Source organism: Syzygium oleosum, unplaced genomic scaffold (assembly GCF_021117445.2).
Source record: "Syzygium oleosum isolate NSW1041296 unplaced genomic scaffold, Sole_v2.1 Sole_v2.39, whole genome shotgun sequence".
NCBI classification, from domain to species: Eukaryota; Viridiplantae; Streptophyta; class Magnoliopsida; order Myrtales; family Myrtaceae; genus Syzygium; species Syzygium oleosum.
The window spans coordinates 969,576-994,189 of record NW_026607523.1 but is presented as its reverse complement, the minus strand read 5'-3'; the positions used below and the strand labels follow the sequence as shown (position 1 = coordinate 994,189).

Genomic DNA, 24,614 nt, shown 5'->3' with positions numbered 1-24,614 from the left:
TTGAAATATGTTTTTCTTTCCACATATGATAAAACTATTTTTTGGGTATTATTTACTTTTATCAATAATTCATTTCCATTCATTAATGTTTCAATATTTCGCAATAAAGTGACTATCCTTAATCTTTGACAAATCGATTTTTTAGCATGCAAGCATTGCGTGTGCACATCTGATAGTATATGATGCAAAGAGCATGCCTCCTCACTCCATTTATAGAAGGTGAACCGTTCTTCATTCGTTCGGCTCTAACTTACGTGGGATCAACCAAAATCGAAGTTTAAACGAAGCAACCTATAAATTTAAAAAAAAAAAAAGCAGGTAGGTCAACTTCTTCAAATTGCTATAAAATGTCAATTTTATCTATTCAAATGTAATACCTTGAACGGCAGATGTTCACCTAATGGTATCCGTCACATTGCGAATATCTCTGATCATTCAAAGCAAAAAACAAATGACAGATACAGTAATCAATTGGCATGATGTAAGTGTGAATGGAATTAGATGTCTCAAGTTGGAGATAGCAATATTAATATACAAAATAATGCCCATGTAACATGACGGGCATGTTGGTATGACTTTTACACTTTTATTTCAATTGATTAGCTTGAGATCTCTCCTAACCCATCTGATCTAATGTGCAAACGTTGAATAAGACTAAATGATTGATTAGTTGCACTTCAACGATCTTGAGCTATCATATACTTTGATTAGCTCAATGGTGATAAGATTTAGATTTACATTACAAATATGGTCCGTGGACAAATTGTTTTTCATATTCATCGAATTTTGGGAGAGGATTGGCTCCATAACGGGCAACAATCAAAGGTTGCTTTCATCGATAGGCTTTCCAGTTTGGGAATTGGACAGGTTAAGGCCCCCGAACTTAATGCGTACGAACTGCTCAAATTCCATTAAATGTGTGCAAACTGCTATGAGAGACTAGCTATGCAGGTTAAGGTCCCCAAGTTAACCAGTTCATGAGGCTCGAAAGAGGTTTCATGATTGCAAATAGTTGAGCGTTTGTGCTTATGCTCCTGAACTATAGAAAAAAGGAATAAGAGAGAGAGCGCTTTTGTGCGATTTAGAGTTGGCTTCTTTCGGTGTGTGATATTTTTTAGATTAATCTTTCATGTATATGATAAGGAAAGTAAATGAAGTCAGCTACGTGGATGTTTCTAAAATTTCATTTGCCAAAAAATCAAATTTTTTTTCGAGCATCGTAAATATGTAACACCGGTAGAAAACTCTATATCATGGTGATAAATTAGTGCAACTGCTAGCATACTAGTATGGGTACAGGTATGGCTAGTAATCTATTCAATTTTTTTAATTACTAGTAACTAAATCTTGGCGGAAAATATTTATGTTTATTATAAGATACATACGTTAACTAACACTACTAGTAAAGTATGTAAGCAACTCGTAGTCTACTAGCCAAAAACACCCTCACTTGTAAAAAAGAATGATTGTTTGTAATTTACCAAAACATTTTAACCAGGTAAATCAATTATTTCATTAGTATGTTTCTGATTGTTAAAGAAATCTTCCGGATATTATGAAGATATGACTGATACATCATATATATTCTACAAATCAATCAACTATTTGTCATGTTATGAATCTGATAGGCATTTCCCATTTTTATAGGAACTTCTGTATAAGAAACAACGGTGTCTCCAATTATAGCCAGATCTCTTTTCACCATCCCCGTAGTGTCCGACACAAATGGATGCATTAGGGTCGGATTTGTGTCTAGAATAGGAACTTGTAACTCAAGGATACAAAAAGTAACCAAAAAAATAAAGTGATATTGCCGTCTTTTCTTTATTAAGGAGGGAAATTTGAAAATGTGTCTTTTTTTTTGTTCAACTTACACTGATCTTGACAATACGCACATATTATACACAATTACTCTGAAGGAGAGTACATCCTAAGCATAGAATCTTACACCTCCACATATATTATAGTGCCGTTCCATCACTGGTGCTATTCTTTCAGACAAACTATCATCATCATCATCAAACTCTATCTTAATAGTTTTCTTCCAATCAAATTCTCACCACACAGAGAGAGAAAGAGTCGGTCAGAGATACCGTTCAACAGCCCACAGAAGACGTTGAATAAACAAAGCTGGAGTAACATGTAAAGCCTCGCGGTCGTCGCCGGAGTTTGTACGTATTTTATTTGAATTCCGAAGTCACCTTGGGGTGCATTTGAATACGCACCACTGCATGTCGTGCGCCAATTAAGATCTCATCTAATCAAACAGCTAACGAGTGCTCCAATCTCTATTCAAAGTCAACCCCACCATTTTGGGTGGGCCATACGTGGTTTGCTTTCTTGGAAATTGGCATGTTGACCCGTATCTTTGGTGTATTTCTCAAACTGACAACCAGGTTTTTGAATCACCTTCTCTCTTTAGGGTTTGAATGCTTTACCATAATAAGTCGCTGCGGATCAGATTCTTGAGAAATCCAAGTTTTGTTCCTTGAAATTCACAGGTTCTTAAATGATTGGTCAATTTGATAAGCATATGGAATAACGTTGAATGAAATGGTAATAACACAGCTGTCCCTTTGATAAACCTAGCTGTATGTGCCAAAAAAGCTGATTCAGGATTATCATAACACAAAAAAGGGAAGCAATTCAATTTGGGTAGTCACAAACTGGGGAAATCAAAGAGAGGCAGGAACTATTTTGAGAAATTCATAAAACTCATGGATCGGTGCATAAAGTTGGCAATATTCAAATGAGTAATAACATAGAAAATGCATTAAAAGAAATCTCCATAAAGTTTCCTTGTGGGTTCCATACAGCTTGCAATGGCATCAAATGGGTTTGACTTTGATATTTTCCCATCTTTAGACTTCCACATCTAATGTATTTATTCCTATATAAACACGACGGTATACCTCAACATCGCTCCCTTCAAATTTCAACGTTAGAAGAGCCACCGAAACTTTCGATAGGGAAAGGGGCAAAGGGCAAACGAAAAGAGAAGCCATGGATTATCCTCTGGATTTCAGGTGCCCCATTTCGATGGAGGTCATGGAGGATCCGGTCACCATCGCCACTGGCATGACGTACGAGCGCAAGAACATCGAGAAGTGGTTCTTCGCCTGCAAGAAGAAGACCTGCCCCGCCACGATGCAAAGCATCGAGAGCTTTGACGTCACGCCAAACCACACCCTCAAGAGGCTCATCATCGCGTGGCAAAGCGAGGAGCGGCCTGGAACCCCCACTTCGGTGGCCCGTGGATCGACCGAGAGGCACAATGAGATCGTGACCTTACTCGAGACGCTAGAGTCCTCCCCCTTCAAGGTCAACTCATTAAAGAAGCTCAAGTCAATGATCGAGACGGACGATGAGGCGAAGGCGGACTTCGTCCAATCCAAAGGCATTGAGATCGTCGTCCGGATCACAACACAAGTCCTCGAGGATGGATCGGACTTCAGCATCTTCCGAGCGTGCGAAGAGGCCCTCGGCGTTTTGCACCAGCTCTCCTTGTCCGAAGAAGCGAAGACCCTAGGGACGTTATCGAAGCCCGAGCCCATGAAGTGCGTTATGGCAATGCTTCAAAGAGGGAGTGCAGAGGCGAGGATTCACGCCATCGCCATCCTCCGAAATATGGCTCAAAGCGAGACGCATTGGACTTTTGTCCTACAAGACCAAGGCATAGATCTATTCAAGTCCTTGTTGGAACTCGTTTCGGACGAGATATGCTCAAGGGCGAGCTCATACGCCCTAGAGGTCCTTGTTGAGATGCTCTCCGCATCGAAGAAGAGCCGAGCGAGGGCGATTGAGGCCGGGGCTGTTTGTGTTCTAATAGAGCTATTGCCTGAATCGAACCGATCCAAAAGCGAGAAGACACTGGTATTGTTGAAGCTTCTATGTGAATGCGCAGAGGGGAGAATGGCCGTGGTGGATCACGGGATGGGGATTGCTGCCGTGACCAAGAAAATGCTCAATGTCTCGAACACGGCGACGAAGCTCAGCGTGAAGATCCTGTGGCTGATCGGCAGCTTCCACCCAAGCGAGAGGGTCTTGCAGGAAATGCTGATCTGCGGGTCGGTGAAGAAGCTCTTGGCGCTCCTGCACATCGATGGTCGGTCGTCGACGAAAGAGAAGGTCATCAAGATGTTCAAGTTGCATCGCCACTCATGGCAGCGTTGCCCTTGTTTCCCTAGTGACTTGAAGGACTATTTGGGAATGGTAAATAGTACTTGAGAGGAAAATGGAAATAATAGTCAGAAGACGAAATCAGATACAATAATTGTATACAGTTTGCCCCTTGAAAATTATTCCCTATATAAACGTTTTTTCCAAATGATAGTGAAGTATGTTGGAGATATAGTTGATTTCTCTTGCCTGGAAAATCGGCTTTTTTTTGTGACAAGTCAGTAAAAATACATGCTTTACTATGATGATCTAAGATTAATTATTAGTCCTTGGTTTTTTTACCGAATTGCGAAGTACTTCTCCCAACCTGTTTCTTTGTCAATTGCATCCAAAGCCCATGTTTTAGACAAGTACACATTGCAAACACTTATGAAGATCCTGTGTGTTGTTCTTCTGCGTGATGATATATCCCAGGTGAAAGGCACAATGGGTGGGCCGCCCAAGATGGGCCAAACCCGGCTCATAAATCACAAGGCCCACAAGGTGGTTATTGACCTTTTACCATAAATAGTTGACCCCATTTGGAAAACGAACGTGATTTTTCATATGCGCAATAAGACACCTCTTCGAAAGAATGTCTTTTCTGGATTTCCTTCGGAATACAAGTGGGTACGAAAGACAATCGAATATCGCTCTCAAGTATGCAAAGTGGCATTTAATCTGTGGTAATACCAGGTATGTTCGTTATGTGATATACTTGTACGATCGGTGATACAAGTTGATAATTATTGGGCACGTTTCCTGCGTTGTTCGAATGCGTTTTGAATATGTTGATTGAGGAATGAATTTTCCCAACACCAGGTGATGCTTTGAGTTACTCCGAAGGATGCACTGGAAGCGGGGCCGGGACGATGAACACGAAATTTCTATGCAGAGCCTAAGGCAAGGTCGCAGGTCGCATGGAATTTCTATACTCGAAGTGGTTAGGCTGAGCTCAGAGATATGACCTGACTCGCCATGCCCCAAGCCCACGCCGGGCTTGATGGGCCAAGTGTTGTGCCCAACTATATAAATATAAGCAAATGGCAAATGGCAAGACATGAGTTTGTCGAAATACATTCGCCGAGAGGCAAACACGAAACAGCAAAACTACAACAGGGACGTTCTATGCCAATTCTAAGCATTTACCTCTTACGATCGCTTAGAGCGAGGGGAACGTGTGAGGGGCTTTGAGCATAGTGTAGGGCTTCGGGTGGCCGACTTAGGGAGCCTTTGAAACGCCGTCGAGGACCCAGAAGCATTTCGATGGACCAGGATTTCACGACCAGCCCGCCGGTCCCCAATTCGGAGGAGTAGGTATTCGATCAGTCTTGTCTCAGATGTCTCTAGACTAACAGGAACTTGAGCAGCAACCAATCGGATACCGAGGTGATTGCATTCGAGTCTAGTTTCCGCCGGTAACTCTCATGCGTTGATTTCAAGTGTAGTCTCCGGTAGAGCTTTATTTCTGCAACAATATCCGGCAAATCCCCTGTATAAGCTAGCAGTCCGACCTATTCCGTTTCGGTTATCAAAACCTTGCTTCCCAATATTTTAAAATTGATCAAAGAGTGCGTACTCGTGTTTTCCCACAATTGTACAATATGCTTGTTCTGCTCGAGAATTCTAATTTGTGGTTTCCCTCTATGTTTTTTGAGCATAAGGACACTAGAAGTATTCAAAATTTCATACGTTGCTCACTTTGGTGTCAAAAGTTTTTGCTGACTTATTTAAGTTCCAAATCGGAGAAAAAACGATCATTTAAGTGCTTCCAACGACAAATTCCAGCCAGAAGTCCTACGTGACTTTTCAAATTAATTGTTAGCTCGACATGGCTTTTTTATAAGAAGTTGGACTTTTTTATAAGAAATTGAAGTCCAATGTGGAAATTTTTTTGTCCACCCTGGCAAAAAAAAAAAAAAAAGCGACATAGTTTTCTTTAGGGAAAACTCTCTCTCTTCCTCTCTTTGTTTGTGGAGTGGAAGGAACAAAGCTCTGTTTTACATGGAGAAACAGAGTTCTGTCTTAGCCTAGGGTTTCCTTTCGTGACGCTTTGATTCTCGTTCACCATAGTTCAGGACAATGAAATCTGAAGCATGGACAAAGAAGGGACCCATCCTTCGAGCTTGGAGGAGAAAGAGGAGGCCTTGCAATCAACACAAGGATGTTAACATTAGCACCTCGATTCCTTACAGAAGAGTAATCTTGATCATGATGGAAGGTTGCAATGACCGGATGGATGCGATCCTTCCGAGTGGGTTCACGAGAGAACTAAGGACAGAGGGCCGGTACTGAAGTCATGGGCCCCGGCAGGTGGCAGAACTCAACCACGACTCAGTAGGCGGGTTTGTGAACCATCGCAGTTGGAACTCGGTGGTGGAGGCGGTGTGCCCATGATAGTCTTGCCACTCTACGTAGAGCACAGTTGATCAGGGTGTACCTAGCCGGGGAGATGAAGCTGGTACTATCAGTGGCCAAGTCAGAAGGTGGATTCGTGACAAACGAGTTAGCAGGGCAAAATCGCCGAGTTGATGTGCTCGGAGAAAGGGAGAGAGGTGAGGGAGCGAGTGGTGGAGATGAGGAATGCAGAGAGGGAGGCGTTGAGTGAGAATTAGGGTGCAAGAATTAACCCAAAAAATCGAATTAGAGTTTCCAATTTGGGAAAATACTTGATTATTCGACTTAGGGTTTATAGTTGGGGCAAAACATGTGCATGACGTCATTCTATGGATGTATATGCTAATTAGGCACACTAGCGAGCCACGTCGATCAGAGAAATTGCCACGTCAAATTTCCAGCAACCAAAATTGGAGTTGGCATTTAAGTGATCTCTTTTTTTTTAAGTGGCACTAAAAAGCGTTGTACAAAATGGCATCAAATTGAGCGACGTACAAAACTTTTGAGACTTCTAGTATCTTTATGCCTTTTTTCTTGCTTTTGTGTATCCAAGAATGGCTCTCCTTCCACATACCCACTCATACATGCATGAGATTGCATGAGAATTTCCTCTTTAGGCTCCCCCTTTTTTTTTTTTAATTTCTTTCTTGGTTCTCTCTCAAAAGCTTCCTCTTGAAACTTTGTCCCCAAAGAATCAGAAAATGTCCAAGTCCCTTTATAATGCTAATTGATGTTCCCTTTCTTATTGCCCATAGCACGATAAGTGCCATAATTTTCATGTGGTGTTCACTTAAGTGTCAGAATTTTTTTTCGATAACTTAAGTGTCATAACTTATGTAGGATATTCACTTGAGTGTCACAATTTTTTTATGATCATTTGAGTGCCATATAACTTTTCAATTGATTATTCGAGTACCATAACTTTTTAAAATGTTCATCACAAGTGCCATGGCATGTTGAATTTCAAGCATTTGGATGATAGTTTTTAGAAAAAGTTATGGCACTCAAGTGATCAATTGAAAACTATGACACTCAAGTGAGCGGTTCTTTCAAAGTTATGACACTCAAATAGTTAAAAAAAATTATGATACTTAAGTGAGCGTTGTACGAAAGTTATAATACTTATACTATCTTTATTCCACCCAAAGAAGTCCTCATATCATGCAATTGATGTTCCCTTATTTTTATTACCCAAAATGTTACCCGTATTAAAGAGATGCAGAGTCAATTTGGGGGTAAAAAGAAGTACACTCGGTGGAGGTAGATGGAAGATACTGATTTCTCAAAAAATTCTTTCCAAAACTAATGAGGCGGATCCCCCATTTGTGGGATGATAATCACGGAATCTCTCTCTCTAAACTCGAACCAATCCCTTTTTTTCTCTCCCCTCCCCTTTTTTTTGTGTGCTGAAATTTCCAGCCTCTCTCTCCCCCAATTTCAATCAAATCACGCCCTTATCATTTGCTTGTCCGAGTTGATTCCTTTGCTAGTCTAATTCCACTTGATCTTATTTCAAGATAAGCCAAAAAGCACATGATACCCAATAACATTCCTTGTTATTAAGAAGGGGGGGGGGGGGGGGGGGTGTAATTTCTAATTTTCATGAAAATAAGACCTTGGGGGAAAATTTCAGGGGTCAATAAGTACTTATTACACCCTTATAGGTCCAATGACCGACAATAAGATCCCGTCACAATTTTCTTTAAAGTGAGCTTTTGAGTTGGATCACCCATAGAATACATAGACAAAATGGACATTGTTATAGAAATAGACTTAGGTAATGGACACTCATAATTGACACTATTGTGACTTTGGTTGGGTGTAAAATAGACAAACTCTATTATAGAGTTTCTGGAAGTAGTATTCTCGAAGATGGTCTTAGATTTTTATGGATAGCTCTGTTACGATAGATCTCTTATATCATCATCTACATTGTGAAATTATTGACTTGTATGTGGAGTATCATAATGATAATGATGAGATAAGTATTGAGATAGGAGAAACTCAAATGAAACTCAAGGTCTATATTGTGTCAATATAGAAAGGGTTGAGAATGTGACTGATAATGTGGTTGTAAATGTGATTGGCCATGCTGATGATGATATGACTCAAATTGAGGTTGGTAATGAAGATTTGGCGAGGATAAGGATGCGGACGCATGTCATTTTGTGGATGTGGAATACTTGAGACATAGGCTTTGTTGGGAAAACATCCCTAAGCTTCTTTGGTACTAATGATAAGTGCAGATGATGAATTAGTTTCGCAGATGATGTTCCTTTGTATCAATAGAGAAAAGAAACTAGGCTATGACAATAACAAGTGAACAATATGAGTAATATCTCATGGTGACATGAAAGTAACAGAATCAAGTTAGTGTTCTTGGAGGTCTCTGGTTACTTATGAAAGTGAAAAGATCACTGATCCTGTTTATCGCATGTGATTTCATTGGTATGAACCATTATGGCAAGGAAAAGTTTGATTAAGAGGGAGAAGAAGAGGCAATAGCTTACCCAGGTGATGATCAATAGTTGGTTTGAAAGGATGATTAGCCACACTAGGAGTAAGACACGGCCTAGACTCTTACTTGAGGTAGCAGTGGGGCATCCGTTGACAAAAAAATCACCCTAAGATGATCATCTCATGGTTATTTGTTGGAATTTAGGATCCAATTTCAGAGACTTCTAGGATGGGCATTGCTAGTGTAGTCTAGAAAAACCTTACAAAAAATATGGTACTTGGGCGGCAAAGGAAGCTGTCTAGAAGAGTCAACTAGATTCTCAAGTGTTCAAAGAGAAGTCAATTATGGCCGCTACAAAAATCTTGTAGACAAAGTCTAAAGTTGGTGCATGTAAGTTGGTGGATAACTCTATAGATATAGCCTGCATTCATTTGTGTTGTGAATGGGACGTTGTCCTCCACCATGAGGGGGGAGCATTAAAATGAACTCCATATCGTGTAGCTCCTCCACCAACACCTTGTCCAACTATAGTAAAACCATTTTTATACTAGTGAAACTATCTTTCCTTATCCCATTGCTTATACCTCTTAAAACTATATACCTTGTTTCATTGTCCATTCTTTACCCAATACATACCACACACATATACACTTGCACATCACTAACCAAAAACTATCATCAATGTCAAAACCATGCTTCCACGTAGTCTCAACTTTTCAACAAAAACATATCAAATCGGATGTTTCTATCTCTCAATCTTTCTGACTTACATCTATAAATGAGAAATCATAGATCGGATTGTTGAGTTGGAAAAATTGGATGCTATCATATAGTTTTTTTATCGACTAACTGAAGATTGTCAACCAACTCGCCGACAATTTGCACATGCTAATCATGAGTTGTCACAGATGATGGTGAGATATGCGTTTGAAAATGACCATTGATGGTATAGAAAAGAGCCATTACAAGACTGGGTTCTGCAGTTGAAAAATCAGGAAAATATATCAAAAAGCTATTGACAGGTTCTTGTCTCAATGAAGTGACAGCTACAACATACTTCATTTTAGGAAACCTGCCAATGTTAGAGGAAACGATTGTATGGGTAATCCCGATTCTGGCAAAAGTCTCCACCTACTTTCAAATGGCTAGTGGGATCTCTTTGAAGGTCTCAAATGGTCATATTGAAGACTTCTATAAAATACGACCAGTGAAGCTTAAAAGAGGTTTGTTGCGACCTCACATATCGTTGTGCACCACCTAGGGGTTCAGCTAATGGATTATTAAGACTAAGCTTAACTCGGGCTCTCCCAAATCTTAGCAATTCGTGACTTAGGGTTTAAGTTCTTAATATATAAATGTTTTCATGCTGGAGTCACTACTAATCTATTTGTGGTAGGTCAATTAGAAATCTAAATAAAACATAGGGAGATATGTTTTATTTCTACGAAACAGAGATGTTGAGTTCAACGACTTGGTTACGCTAAAGCTAATTTAACGCCATTTTGGTACCTTTTCTTTTTAAGAAAATCTTTAAGCAAGCAGTCTGGATCCATTTTATTACCTATATGCTAACATGTAAGGTGACCATGAGGGTTAACGCCCAATAAAGAAAGCAGTAAATAAATTTCTAGCTTAGGAGAACAACGTACCTTTTAGCAACGCAAGCGTATGTATTGTTAACTAGAAAATCACACAGACAACTCTAATATGATTTTTAATTAACAAACGATTCACTCACATTTTTTTTTTAGGTTTTCTCTTTATTAAAATAAAAACTAACCTAAGTGTAATGACGTGCAAAATCTGACATGCAATTAATTAAACCTAGCGTGCAAACTATATGACATATGATTAAATGACCTAACTCTAATGACGGATGAATGATGTATTTTTGGTATTTTTCATTTAAATTCAAAATGAGGAATATGCCTAAATTAACATGCGATCTACCCTAAAAAAGAAATTTTATTTATTCTAAGACAACTTCTTTTTTGGTATTTTTCATTAAAATTCGGAATTAAAAATTGCCTAAGTTAACATGTAATCTATTCTAGAGAAGATAATTTAATCTATCCTAAAGTGACTCATTTTTAGTGGAATTTTACGGAAATTCGAAATCCTAAAATACCCTAAATAATCTATTAGGACTAGAATAACCCTTAATTTAAACTAGGAAATAAACTATCTTAAATCCCAATTTAAATTAAACAATTATCCTATCTTCTAGATATATTCAGGATTCCCTAAACAGACAAAATTTCTAATTTAACATCTAACTAATATTTTTTGGATTTTCTTCTATTTCAAATATAAAACAATCAAACAAAATATAGCAATCACATTCGAACAGTCCATGCAATCCGCAAGATTTATTTATCCTGTTCAAATTAGGAAAACGGTTTGAGCTAGCGATTATATCCACATGATCGTGTATATCGATGGAAAGCCGACTGTTTGAATTTGGCAAGTAAATAAGATATATTATCACATCTAAATGGTTATGGATAGGATAATAATCTTCTCCTTAGGGTTAAGGTCAGATAGTCGTCCAACTACGTTGCTAAATTAGGAAAAACTCCTAATTTGGGATATTTTAAATATAACGGATATCTCACACGTTATCCATAAAATATTGACAAATCCACGAGATATTAACAAATTATTCAAATTATCCGAAGATAGTGAAATTAAATATTTAAAAAATATTCGGATAACGATCTTACCTAATTTGTAGTTATTTCCAATTTGAACTTGGATTGGACTCGGGCTTGCGGATTGCGGGACGGGATGGCCGGCAGCGGTGGCGCACGGCAAGGCTGAGCGGGATGATGCCTTGGTCGTGTGGACTCTTAGCTCATTGGTGGCTACGTTGGTGTTGTTGGACACGACCAAGAATCTGCAAATATCAGTGAAACAAGCGCACGAATTGAGAAGTGGATGAGGAAAAGAGGGGGGAAGAACAGCATTGGTGCCAAAACTTGTGTACGGAGGCCACTTTGGTGCAAAAAGTTTCATTTGGATAACTTAAGTACCAAAAGTTTACGCCGGCGATCACTTAAATGCCAAATCGGAGAAAAAACGATCACTTAAGTGCCAACGGCGAGAAATTCTGACCAAATTTAATATGTGGCTTTTATATTTAAATTTTAATGACACATGGCATTTCCATGTGTATAATTCAATTTTTTTAAAAAAAATTTCTGATTTTTTTCTTTCTTTTCTTTTTTCTTTTCTTTCTTTTCTTTTTTCATTTCTGTCTTCTTCTTCTTCTACCATGGCCGGTGGCCGGAGGTCAGCCACCGGCCATGGCCGGCCTCGCCGGGCGTCGCCTTCCTCCGGGCGAGGCTCGGCGAGGCAGTCGTGGCCTCGGCAAGGGCCGGCCTTGCCGGATCTGGCGAGGCGAGATCTCGCCAGGGCTCGCCCTGCCCCGGCGAGGTCTCGCCTCGCCAGATCGGGCGAGGCCAGCCCTCGCTGAGGCCATGGCTGCCTCGCCGGGCCTCGCCCGGAGGAAGGCGACGCCAGGCGAGGCCTGCCATGACCGGTGGCCGGTGGCCGGACGCCGGCCATCGGAAATAAGAAGAAAGAAAAGAAAAAAAAAAAAAGAAAAGAAAGGAAAAAAGAAAGAAAAAAAAAGAAAATAAATGCCACATCAGCCTCCGGCGAGCCACATCAGCTTGAGAAATTAATAAAAAAAAGCCACGTCGGATTTCCTGCAAAGTGGCACTTAAGTGATCGTTTTTCACAACTTTTAGCACTTAAGTGATCCGATTGAAACTTTTGGCATCAAAGTGACCTCCGTACACAAGTTTTGGCACCAATGCTGTACTTACCCCGGGAAAAGAGAGAACTTTTTCCTCAACGTATCATGGAAAGAGAACTCCCGTGGGCGTCGTTGGTCTTTGCGTCGGTTCTCAAAAGAAAACCATGTGTGATTTTCTTTTCTCCACTTCGTACGTCTCCCCAAGATAAGACCTCCAAGTGAATTTTTTAATCCAACTTCCACTAAAGCTCTTTTGACCACCGCTTGGAATTTTCCTTAAACTAGCAGCTTGCTGGTCTGGGCGTCGATGCTGTGGCAGAGACAAAATAAGGAACTAGCCGCTGTGCAGGGGCGTCGTAGAAGAGCAGCAGCAGGATGGCGGCGCCAGCTCGGGAGTGGCGGCTGATCATCGGGTGGCGCGGCGACGGGCGGTCCAGGCAGCAGCGACGACAGCAAGTGGTCCGCAGGTTTGGGCTCGGACGGCAGCAGCAGCGGCCAGAGCGGTGCGAATGACAGCACCGACGGCGTCGGTGCGGAGGCTGACCAGGGCGGGCGTGAGGCGGCGTGGAGTTGAGGGCAAGCATGCGCGCGACCGACTCTCTCTTGCTCTCGCTCTGACTCTCACCTTTCTAACTCGTATATATTCCAAATTCCGATCTGAAAATTATGAGAGTACCCTCGTTCTTGTCCGTAGGTCCTTTTATAGGTGAGAACGTAAGCCTTTTTTTTCGAAAGAGACCCTTTCAAGAATATTTAAAATGTATTATGCTTTGACTTTTTTCCTTTTTGCTTGTGCCCATGACACCTGAATGTAGTTCCCAATATATATCCCCACGTTGACCGATTCCCCTTTGCTCTTGTTGTATTTTTCATATATTTTTTCTTTGCACAAAAGATACTATGAGACAAAATTTGCTGATACTCCTCCTCCTTTTATATATTGCCCTCTCTTCAGTGAAGAACTTGCCCCCTTTGCTTTGTTGTGACGCCCAAGATCTTTAATGGAATTTTCAAAAGAGATATTGCCAATTACTGTCCATGGATGCGGGTAGGATATTACTCCCTCCTATCTTCAGAGAATACGGCCAAATATAATGAATCTCGCTTCCCTCTTGGTCTTCCATTTGACCGAAAATATGTATACAAAATATAGTCCTTTTGGTGGCCGAAGATCTTTTCTGGAAGTATCACGTGTGCAAAATATATCAATTTCAGTCATGGGCTAGATTATATTTTATAGGCCACAGCACACTAATTGGGCTCAAAAGCCCCACCCACACCAATTCAATAAGCTCAAAATATTCGATCCATCCAATTAGATCCATATGACGCTAGTCCAATTAATATGCAAAATGCAATTAAGCTATACGATAAATGTTCCTAAAAAAACTATATGCTACGCCATCTAATTTTAATATTTTTATTTAGGGGTTAAAAATTAATCCCTAATTTGCTATGCACTGATTATTAAATGGTTAGCCAAAATTTAGGTGTCAACAAGGTTGGACACGAGAAATTTTGCAATTGTGCTTTGCTTTGGAAATCCTTAATTTCAGCCGATATCTCTTTGCAAAGGTTTAGTATTGTAATAGCAATTAATTAAGTTACAAGTGTAAGTGCAGTTGTGGTGTCCTGAAAGTGTGATTAAATGAAAGGAACAACACGTGCCGGTTATAACTTATAGTGCTGATTACTAGTGGAATCCAACCGATGATAAGGCAGTTATTTGGAGAGTAGACGTAGGCTTAGGAATAAAGTCGAATCACTATAAATCGCTATGGGATCTATCTTTATTATTCACTATTTGCTCTATCTAATCACTATCATCACACACGCTTGTCGTAACCTACCCTCGAGGGGTTGCCCTCGGGAATAGATTTAGAGGTATTGGCCCAAAAGTCAGCTCGAACACATCTTTTGTCCACCCAATTGATCCATCAATTTTGAGCTGGTCTCTCCCAAGACCATATCTCGCATGACACGAGATCAATTTTAACATCTGTAAAGCCTAAGTATTTCTAGGAGTCGCCACTAGTCATTGTTGGAGGTTGCCAAGAAACCCAAACGAGAAGTGGGAGGTTCATTCTTGTTTCCTACGCAACCAAAGATTCTAAGTAAAGAGACCTGATTATCCTAATATTTCTATTAGCACCCTTTTGGTACCTAATAATTGGTTGTTTCTTAAATGATCATGCACTTTGATTAATCATTTGATCCTAAAGGTCTCAATGCCATTGCTAGTGATCATGAAACATATTTTTACAATTTTCCATTAAGATTCTAAACTAATCTTCCAACCTAGAAAAAAGAAATTAACATACAATGTATTGAAAAGTGGTGCGAGAATGAAATATCCAAGGTATTGAAAGCAAGCTGATCTAAGAGCGGGAAATAAAAAAAACCCGATGCAATGTCTGGTAAAGCATATTACATGTCCTCGTTATTGAGCCTCGAGACATGAGTACTTGGAAAATTGTTGTTGATGACTAAGGCGGCCTAATTCTACCCAACTGATTAGAGCCAAGCCGAAGCTATTAATCTAAAAATGAGGCTAAGTCTAGATTGATTTTATTTTTTTGGAATTTGAAATTGTGATTGAAACTAATCCTAAAAAATGATTAACTAAATGAAACTAGCTATTACAAAGATAAGACTAGAATGGACATGGGTCTTTTGCCACCATCTTGGAGAACCTCAGCCGCCTCCTCCATGGACCACCTCGCATGACCACCATTGGTGGTGTTGGTTTCCATTCAACCCATTCATTCATTTAACATTGAACATTCATACATGCACTCAAACAATCAAACAATTAGCCACATTCATTCATCAAGCAAGGAATGCCCGAGGTCGACCTTGGCTTCATGCATTTCAAAATCGCCCCAAGCCACCTCCTCATTAGCTAGGGTTGATTAATTTAGATTAATGATAATTGACCACTACTTGCATTCATAAAGCGATGAGCAACATCATTAATTATTTCTAAACATTCCCTTAAGCTACCCATTGAGATATGCATCGACCCTAGCACTCATCTAACGAGCACATGCATAAGGCACTAATTAAACATGCGTTCAGCAACCTCAAGACTATGAGGAAGTCGGAGGTGGTGGTCACAAGGCTTGGCCACTGGGACCTTGCTGGGATAAGGCCGAGAAAGGGAGCTTGTCGATGGAAGCAGAGAAGGAGTGAGTTTTAGGAGAGAGAGAGAGAGAGAGAGAGAGAGAGAGAGAGAGAGAGAGAGAGAGAGAGAGAGAGAGAGAACTAGATGGGGAAAGTAACAATCTGAAAATGTGGCTGAACTCTCTTATTTTTTTGGGGGAAAATCCTTTTTATAGTCCCCCTTAGTTTAAATCCCAACCATTGGATTGATCCAATCGCTATAGTTGAATGCTTAACAATTAAGAAATGTCCTCATTGGTCCATCCAAAGCCACATGGATTATGAGGTGTCACAATAGATGGCTAGGATGAACTCATGATGAATGACCATGATTAATCCCTTAATCAATAAGGAATGCTCTCATTAGTTAATTTAAAGTGACATGGATTGAGGGCATTTTGGTCATTTCCACCAAAGAGGGTACTTTTGTAATTTTTCATATAGGGAGAGGGGTCAGATGCCGACCAAGCTATGCTAATCGGAATGGCCGCCTTGGCCGAAATTTTCCCCGTAAAAATTTGGCCAATTAAATCGGATTGAACAGGTTCAGTTCTTACCCCAATTTTGTTCCAAATTTTCCCGATTTTTTTCCAATTCGGTTGAATTAATAATTTCTCAAATGATTTGAATGCAAATTGAATCAATTGGACTAGCTTAAATTGATTAATTTGACACATAATGCTTTAATTTCGCCAATTTCTATTAAAATTGCATCATGAACTAGACCAATGATTGAGATTCAATTGGCCAAATTGAAACTCAATCGATCAAATTAAATGCTAGTTTAGAATATGTTAAGTTGAATTTGGCCAATTAGGGCATTCCGTCCTTGAATTTAGCAATGTACATTCACTAATTTGGTCAAATTAAGCCAAATTACTGTGATTTTGTCAAAATTGATATTGGAATTGAGTTTCATTTAATTAGTTGTGTTCAATTTTGGCTAATTTACACTAATTATTTAGAGCCAATTGGAACCACAAATTAGGTCAAAATTGGGCAAATTTGCTGTTGAGTGGGAATTTCAAAAATTGGCTTAACAGTTGGATGAGTTATGACTTATAGATCAAATGTCGTAAAGGAAATTATCTAAAAAAATACAACTAGAAATGAACTAATTTTGATTTTGGCCGATTAGTCATTGAAATTCCCGATTTTGGGAAAAGTCTATTTTTGATCAATTTTTTAAAATTGACAATGTAGAAGTTAAATTAAGGTAAAAAAGGAGTTGATTTGATGATTTTTCTATTTTTCTTTTAAATTTGACCTGAGGTTGACTTTAGAGATTAACCAAAAAGTCAACTCTTTAATTCTTTTATGGATTATTGGTGAAATCAGTGTCTTGATTTAAACAAAACACATAGAACTTGAAATTTGCTATAAAAAAAACACTAGGACTACTCTTTTCGATCAGAAACGGGCCCTATCGCAATCAAGGACACATAATCTCGAGTTTTTACCATTATATGATGCGTCGGCTAAAAATCAGGTGTCAACAAAGTTGATTTACATTGTATATCATCTCGCTTACTGATTATTGTAATATATTCCGCGAAAGTTTTACAATATCTTCATTCAACTTATTCAACCCCTCTTTCAAGGTTATATTATTAGCCTCAACATGCTTGAAACTAGGGCTAACTTTGAGACTATTAGTAAGAACCCCCAATCAGAGGGTTGCTCACAAACAAAGTTAGTAAGTGATATTTAGTTTGTGGATCCTTGTGGATACCAAACAAGTTACCATGATTCAAATGAGGAAGAGAGTCTTCATTTAGGTTTAGATAATTAGGATGAAAAGGAGGAAGACATTGTCCTTTCAAGGGAGAAGTAGATTCCCATTAGATGATCCAAATTCTAGAAATCCAATGTTTGCTATCAGCATGACATTTGAGGATGTATCTAAGTTCAAAAAAGTAATTTTGAGGTATTTAGTGGCTGAGTAGAAGGCAACTAAATATACCAGAGAATACTACTAGATTTGTAAGAAGTAGAGGTGTGCATACCAACTATAGCCGGATGATCTATGGTGCTCTTGACAAAAAAATTATGTTATTTCATTTGAAAAGTAAAAGGATGAGCACATGTGCAATATACTTTTGAGAATGAAAGAGTGACCGGGGCATACTTAGTCAAGCACTTCATAGCTCTCATTTTTGCAATGCCTAGATCAGTGCACCTGAGTTTACGAGACTAGTTAGAGAACAGCTGAGGGTGAATGTTGCTATGAGTCAATGCACGAGAACAAGGCTATGATTCTTGAAGATGCCATAGAGCAATTATGAGAAGGAGTTTACACAGATTTGGGAGTATCTAGAGGAGCCCAACACTACAAGCCCGACGAGCAATATTGGAATGAAAGTTGAAAGGCTACAACCAAATTCCTCGGCATTATTAAATAGGGTCACATCTTCTTTAATGTTTGCAAGAAAGCATTTCTGGCGGGATATAGGAAGATCATTGGACTTGATAGATGTTACTTGAGGGGCTTGATCAATGGGGAGGTATTGCGTGTTGTAGGGGGGGATACCACCAACCAAATTTATCTAAAGTGGTAAGATATGAGAATGAGGACACATGGAGTTGGTTCATCAACTTATTGAAGTTAGACCTAGTTGGGCTTCAATGAGTGACCAACAACAAGTAAGCAATGATCCATTACTACTCATCTTGAAATTCTCTATCACTGTGCAATGCTTATCAATTTTAATGTTCTCTTCTGTATTTCTCAAGGTGTTTTTTTTCAGTAGTTGAATTTTTACTAAGTGCAGAACACACTATCTATGCAAGGCACATATATGCCAATTGGGGCCAGAAGTATAAGGGTAAATAATTGGTGAAACAATTTTGGAAATATGCCTAGTAAACTAATGTAGCGGACTTTGAGGTGCATTGACAGAGGTTGAAAGAAATGACTCCACAATGTCATGGTGATCTGCTTTAGACTGAGCCACAACACTGGTGCAAAATCTTCTTTAACACCAATACAAAATGTGAGGTTGTGTGGAAGCTAGGTGCAAGTCCACTGCGAGTATGCTGGAGGAGATTAGACTCGTGGTTATGACTAGAATGCACAGTAAGAAGGATGCATGTGCTAGGTAGACAAGAAATTATGTAAAAATTACTTTAGAATATAATTGCTTGCAAGTATTTCCATTTGATTTGGAATGGAGATCAAGGATATAAGATTATTGAAGGTGGTGACATATATGTTGTTGACTTAAATTCGAAAACCTGTTCTTGTAGAGCTTGAGAAGTTAATGAAATTTCATATTGCTTTCCATTTGTGCAATGTGCCACAAGCAAAATGATTTAGGTGGTTACCTAACTAGGTGCTTTAAAAAGGATAAGTATCTAAGAGCTTATCAATTCATGATGCCTACGGTTAAAGGTGAGAAATTTTAGAAGAAAATCAACAAAGATGTTCCCTGACCCCCACCTATCAAGAAGATGCTTTGAATGATTGAAGAAAAAAGGGAAAATTCCATTTTGGTATCCAAAGTGGGGTCAAATTCTCAATTTGGTACCCAAAGTAGACAAAGTGTCAAATAAGGGCCTGAAGTACTTAGTCAGTCTCAAATAAGGGCCCGAAGTGCCCAAAAAGTCTCAAATAAAGTGCAGGTCTCGTAGGCCAAAATGTCACGGCGCAAAACGTTTGTTCGCACCGAACAAGTACTTTTATTATTATTTTTACATTTTTCTTTCTTTTTTGTTTTTTCTTTTCTTTTCCTTTTCCTTTTCTTTTTTTTTCTCTTCCCTGCGCCGGCCTCAGGAGGAGGCTGCCCTCGCCGGCGTCGGGCGAGGGCTGCCCCCGCCTGGGCGGGTGAGGGTTACCCTCGCCGGGGTCGGGCGAGGACCGCCTCGCCCGCCCGGCCCATGGGCGGGGCGCTCGACGCCGGCGGTAGGGCGACCTCGCCTCGGGTCGCCTCGCCGGGCTGTCGGGCGAGGCCCACCCCTCGCCTGGGGCCGGGCGGGCGAGGGTCACCTCTCCGGCGTCGGCGAGGGCCGCCCGCTCGCCTAGCCCAAAGTGCGGGCGCCCGTCGCTCGACGCCGGCGAGGCCCGCCCGCCGCTCGGGCTGGGCGAGCGAGGCGGCCCTCGCCGGATCTCGGCGAGGGTCGCCTCGCCCGACCCCGGCGAGGGCGACCCTCGCCACCCCAGCGCGGGCGGGCCTCGCCCGGCGCCGGCAAGGGCAGCCTCCGCTTGAGGCCGGCGACCTCCGCCGGAAGCCGGCGCAGGGAAGAGAAAAAAAAAAGAAAAGGAAAAGGAAAAGGAAAAGAAAAAAAAAAACAGAAAAAAGAAAAAAGAAAGAAAAAAATGTAAAAATAATAATAAAAGTACTGTTCCGGTGCCGGAACAGTACGTTTTTGGCCGTCGACGGACATTTTGGCCGGCCGGAGACCTAGACCCTTATTTGAGACTTTTTGGGCACTTCGGGCCCTTATTTGAGACTGACTAAGCACTTCAGGCCCTTATTTAACACTTTGTCTACTTTGGGTACCAAATTGAGAATTTGACCCCACTTTAGGTACCAAAATGGAATTTTCCCTTCTTTATAATTTCGTCATGACGACTTCATATGACTTCTAGCATATAGAAAGAAAGACCATAAATTATCATCTAGATGATAGCTCGAGAGTTGAAACCTTCCATAACACATTCATAAGGATGAGATATGAGTAGTATTATGGCCCGTATATCACATCTTATTAAATGAATTGAGGATAGATACCACAGATAGAGTGCTTACATTCTCGATGGAATCTTCACAAGGGTACCACGTTTGGCTTTGTATAGTTATAATCTTCCATTGACAAATCGATAATGGCAACTAGAAGAATGAGGGCGCCAACATTTGAATGAAGTGCTGTAACTCCTAATGAGTTCAACTCGAAGCTAACCTGCTATTGTGGTTTTCAATCACTAAATTTCACGGCAAAAACAAGTAAAAAACAAATGAAGAAGGTTCCATGGTTGTGGTAAGTTCGATGGCCTAGGTTGCTGCAATTTCTTCATATGGGTTCCACTAAAGCTACCAGGTCGAGCAAGGGACATGATAGTCAGCCTCCTCAAAAGTAATCAAGCATTGTGCGATTTCAAGCCACTCAAGACGCAATGAGTGAAGAAAGAAAAAGATAATATAAAAATTGGCATTTATCCTATGTATGTGTTTTATCATTGTGCTGATTGTGCGTAATGTGAGAGTTAGTGGGAAGTTTCTAAAGTCTTCCATCGTTCTCTGTTTGGTTGAGACATTTGAAGGTGTATTCGACTTAGTGATGTGAATGCAGGCAGTTTTAGGGCTCCATAGTTTTCTGTATTGACGTGAATGTAGGCAAATCTGTTTAAGATCAAATGAAAGAACTTTCTCTATTTTATTTGCCCCCATGTATACTATCAAGTAGAAAGGGAACCAATCAACCACAAAGTTGACAAAACTGAACCAGAAGGGTCATTCAGTTTTGTTTAAATTGAAAGTGCTCCAACTTGTCAGATGCTCAACAGGTCATACAATTTTTTTCCGAGGCTGAGCTCATAGAACTACCACTCCTGAAAGCTTTTAAAAGAAAAAAGAAAACGAAAAAGAAGTAGATTGCTATACTCCTTTCGCCTGTTCTTCGCTGTCCCAGGTTTTGTCCCGTTGACACAAAAAGAAAATGAAAAATAGTCCTCTGCAGCTACTTAATCAGTATCGTCTCCTAGCCAGAATTCCAAACATCAGGGCTGATGCCTAATGGCCATTGATGGACCAAAAGTAAACAACGTACACAATAGGTAAGTTCTTCTAGTTAACTTTCACATGTTGATGGTTGAGGCAGTAGATAAGCCTTGAAATAATTTAGCAACTAAGCAACAGAACGCACAAATTTGTCTTCTAAATTCTTTCTTTGACTACTGGACCACAAAAGAAGGCAAAAACCAATTCATAATCAAACTTCACGATAAGACCGTGATGAATTTGCAGATAATTAATCAATCCAATTCATTATTGACACTAATCAACAGCAGAAAAACATGTTCAGCATACAAATGCAAAAAGCACATCAACCCAAGTCTAGGGTCTCGGGTCGTCCTGTAGGTTTGTATCATAGGCAGGTAATTTCTTGGCCGCGGAATAACCCGTACAGTGCCTGGCGGGTCATTCACACCAGGTTAGCCCTCGTTCACTAGTTGTTCCAGAAAACAATACGGCGAATAGCTTTCTCGTACTGGATCGTACCATGCCCAGCTAAGCTCGGGCATCTATTCCATCGAGCGAGACACGCGGAATACTTCAGGTACCACAACTAGTTTTGGCCTGTCATGGGGTCAGCAAGAGAGCGGCATTAGCTCCCGACCAGTTTGTGCACGGGAGGCTAACTCCGCCTTCAAAGTTCCTAAGGGTATATTCGTTAAATCCTAGAACTCCTAGCACCAACCGTCTGGATACTATTCTCATGGCCCAAGTGTATTTATCCCTTCTGCATCCTCACTCTTCACCCAATAACCTTGAACACTACCCATATGGGTACAGGAGTACGTGAAAATCATGGCCCGTGACATTTGACCGTCCCTTGATTCGTAAGGCTTGAGTTTTCCCTTGTAGTCGGTCCCAATCCCATGATTTTCTTCCTAGCAGTAGCGACATGCTTTAGAGGAGCTGCTCTAGCAGAAAATGGCCGCAGTTGTGCACTAGCATGGGGCTACAGGTTTAAATTTGACGGTGGTTGTTGTTGTCAAGATGCATTTGTCTTTTCGGCAACATGCTTTCGAGGAGAAGTACTCAATGACTGGCTAGAAACAAGCCTGAGGCTGAGATGACTGGGGCTATGCGCCAGCCTACGGCTGAGATGACTGAGGTTGTGCACAAGCTTGGAGGTGGGGTTTGGATTTGCTGGTAATTCTTGTGGTGATAGTGCCTTTGCCTTTGCAGCAGCATTTATAAAGAGTTCTTAATAATTGAGTTCGTGTGCTGACCAAGAGTTGAAAGGACTAAGTATGCGCTGGCCTGGGGTTGTGCCTTTTCCTTTGAAGCTCTTGAAACTACTCCTTTGCCTGGCCCGCTCATAAATCTTGCACTAGTTGTTCCAGGCTACAAAAGAACGAACATGTGTTTAGCTCAAAAAGACGGTCAGGTTCTATTACAAAATTTTAAAATTACTTACATTCGGAATTTAAAGGTTTATCCTAAGGTTTATGTAAAATCCATCCCTACCAATTTCTTCTTCTTTGGCAGTGATTATCCTTGTATCTTTTTTTTTCAATTGTAGCTGTCTTAAAGTGAAAAAAGCATTGAACACGTGAATCAAATGACAACACATGAATGCATGTGATTGGGGTATAAAATACCCAGATTTGTAAGGTCTCTCCTAAGCAGTTACACTAACTTGAACATGACGACTTCCTTTTCTTTAATCAATAGTGACCTGAGCAAAAGCATTGACCTAGCCACTAGATCCTTTAAGGTATGCATTAGCCTAACTAAAAGCTTTGACCTGACCACTACATCCTCCTACAACTCCACTAGTCTCTACAAAAGCATTGACTTGGCCAATAGATCCTCCTTCAACTAGATTTGTCCTTGCCTTAGCTTTAGTTGAATCCGCATTTATTGTCATTAAATCGGAACCTTTAAATATAACAATTACTATACATGGTTCAACCGCAACTTGTTTTGTTTTTGGCCTTGATCCAATGGAATTGGCCTGAGTTGCACTGGCCTCACCTATACTGGTCTGAGCTTGAGCTGAATTTGCCTAAGATCATATGTACTATCATGAATTTTGAACCTTGAAATACAAATATTGTATACCATACAACTTACTTGTCTTTTTTTAGGCCAAGATCTAGGTGCATTGGCCTGAGCATTGGATGTATATAGATTGGCCTAAGAAGCACATAGCAAGCATTAATTAACAACATGTGAAGACAAATCCCAGTATCAACATGATTAGTTATATGAAGAATAGCCTTTGAGAGGACATACCTTCCTATCATGTCCAACTCTTTTACAGCTAGAACAAATCATTTGCCTTCCTTTTTTAGTCATTCTCTCACCTCTTATAAGCTCAATTAATTGTTTTCTTTTGTTCATTTTTTCTTGGGAAAATTCCATTTTGGCACCCAAAGTGGGGTCAAATTCTCAATTTGGTACCCAAAGTGGACAAAGCATCAAATAAGGGCCTGAAGTGCTTAGTCAGTCTCAAATAAGGGCCCGAAGTGCCCAAAAAGTCTCAAATAAGGGTCTGGGTCTCCGGCCAGCCAAAATGTCCACCGGCGGCCAAAAACGTACTGTTCCGGCACCGGAACAGTACTTTTATTATTATTTTTACATTTTTTCTTTCTTTTTTCTTTTTTCTGTTTTTTTCTTTTCCTTTTCCTTTTCTTTTTTTTTTTCTCTTCCCTCCGCCAGCCTCCGGCGGAGGTCGCCGGCCTCAGGCGGTGGCTGCCCTCGCCAGCGTCGGGGGAGGGCCGCCCGCCTCGGGCGGCGAGGGTCGCCCTCGCTGGGTCGGGTGAGGGCGGCCCTCTCCCGCCCACCTGCGGGGGCGCCCGTCACCCGACGCCGGCGAGGGCGACCCTCGCCCCGGGTCGCCCTCGCCGGAGTCTGCGAGGCCCGCCCGCTCGGGCCGGGCGGGCGAGGGTCGCCCTCGCCCGCCCAGGGCGGGCGGGCCTCGCCCGATGCCGGCGAGGGCAGCCTCCGC

At 40.8% G+C, this 24,614-nt stretch overlaps 1 protein-coding gene across 1 annotated transcript; it reads left to right on the top strand.

Moving 5' to 3' along the window:
* Positions 1-3,003: 3,003 nt before the first annotated feature.
* Positions 3,004-4,227, top strand: LOC115692582 (E3 ubiquitin-protein ligase PUB23-like). The gene has a single exon (XM_030619491.2). The coding sequence runs from the start codon at positions 3,004-3,006 to the stop codon at positions 4,225-4,227; it is 1,224 nt and encodes a 407-aa protein (XP_030475351.1).
* Positions 4,228-24,614: the final 20,387 nt, after the last annotated feature.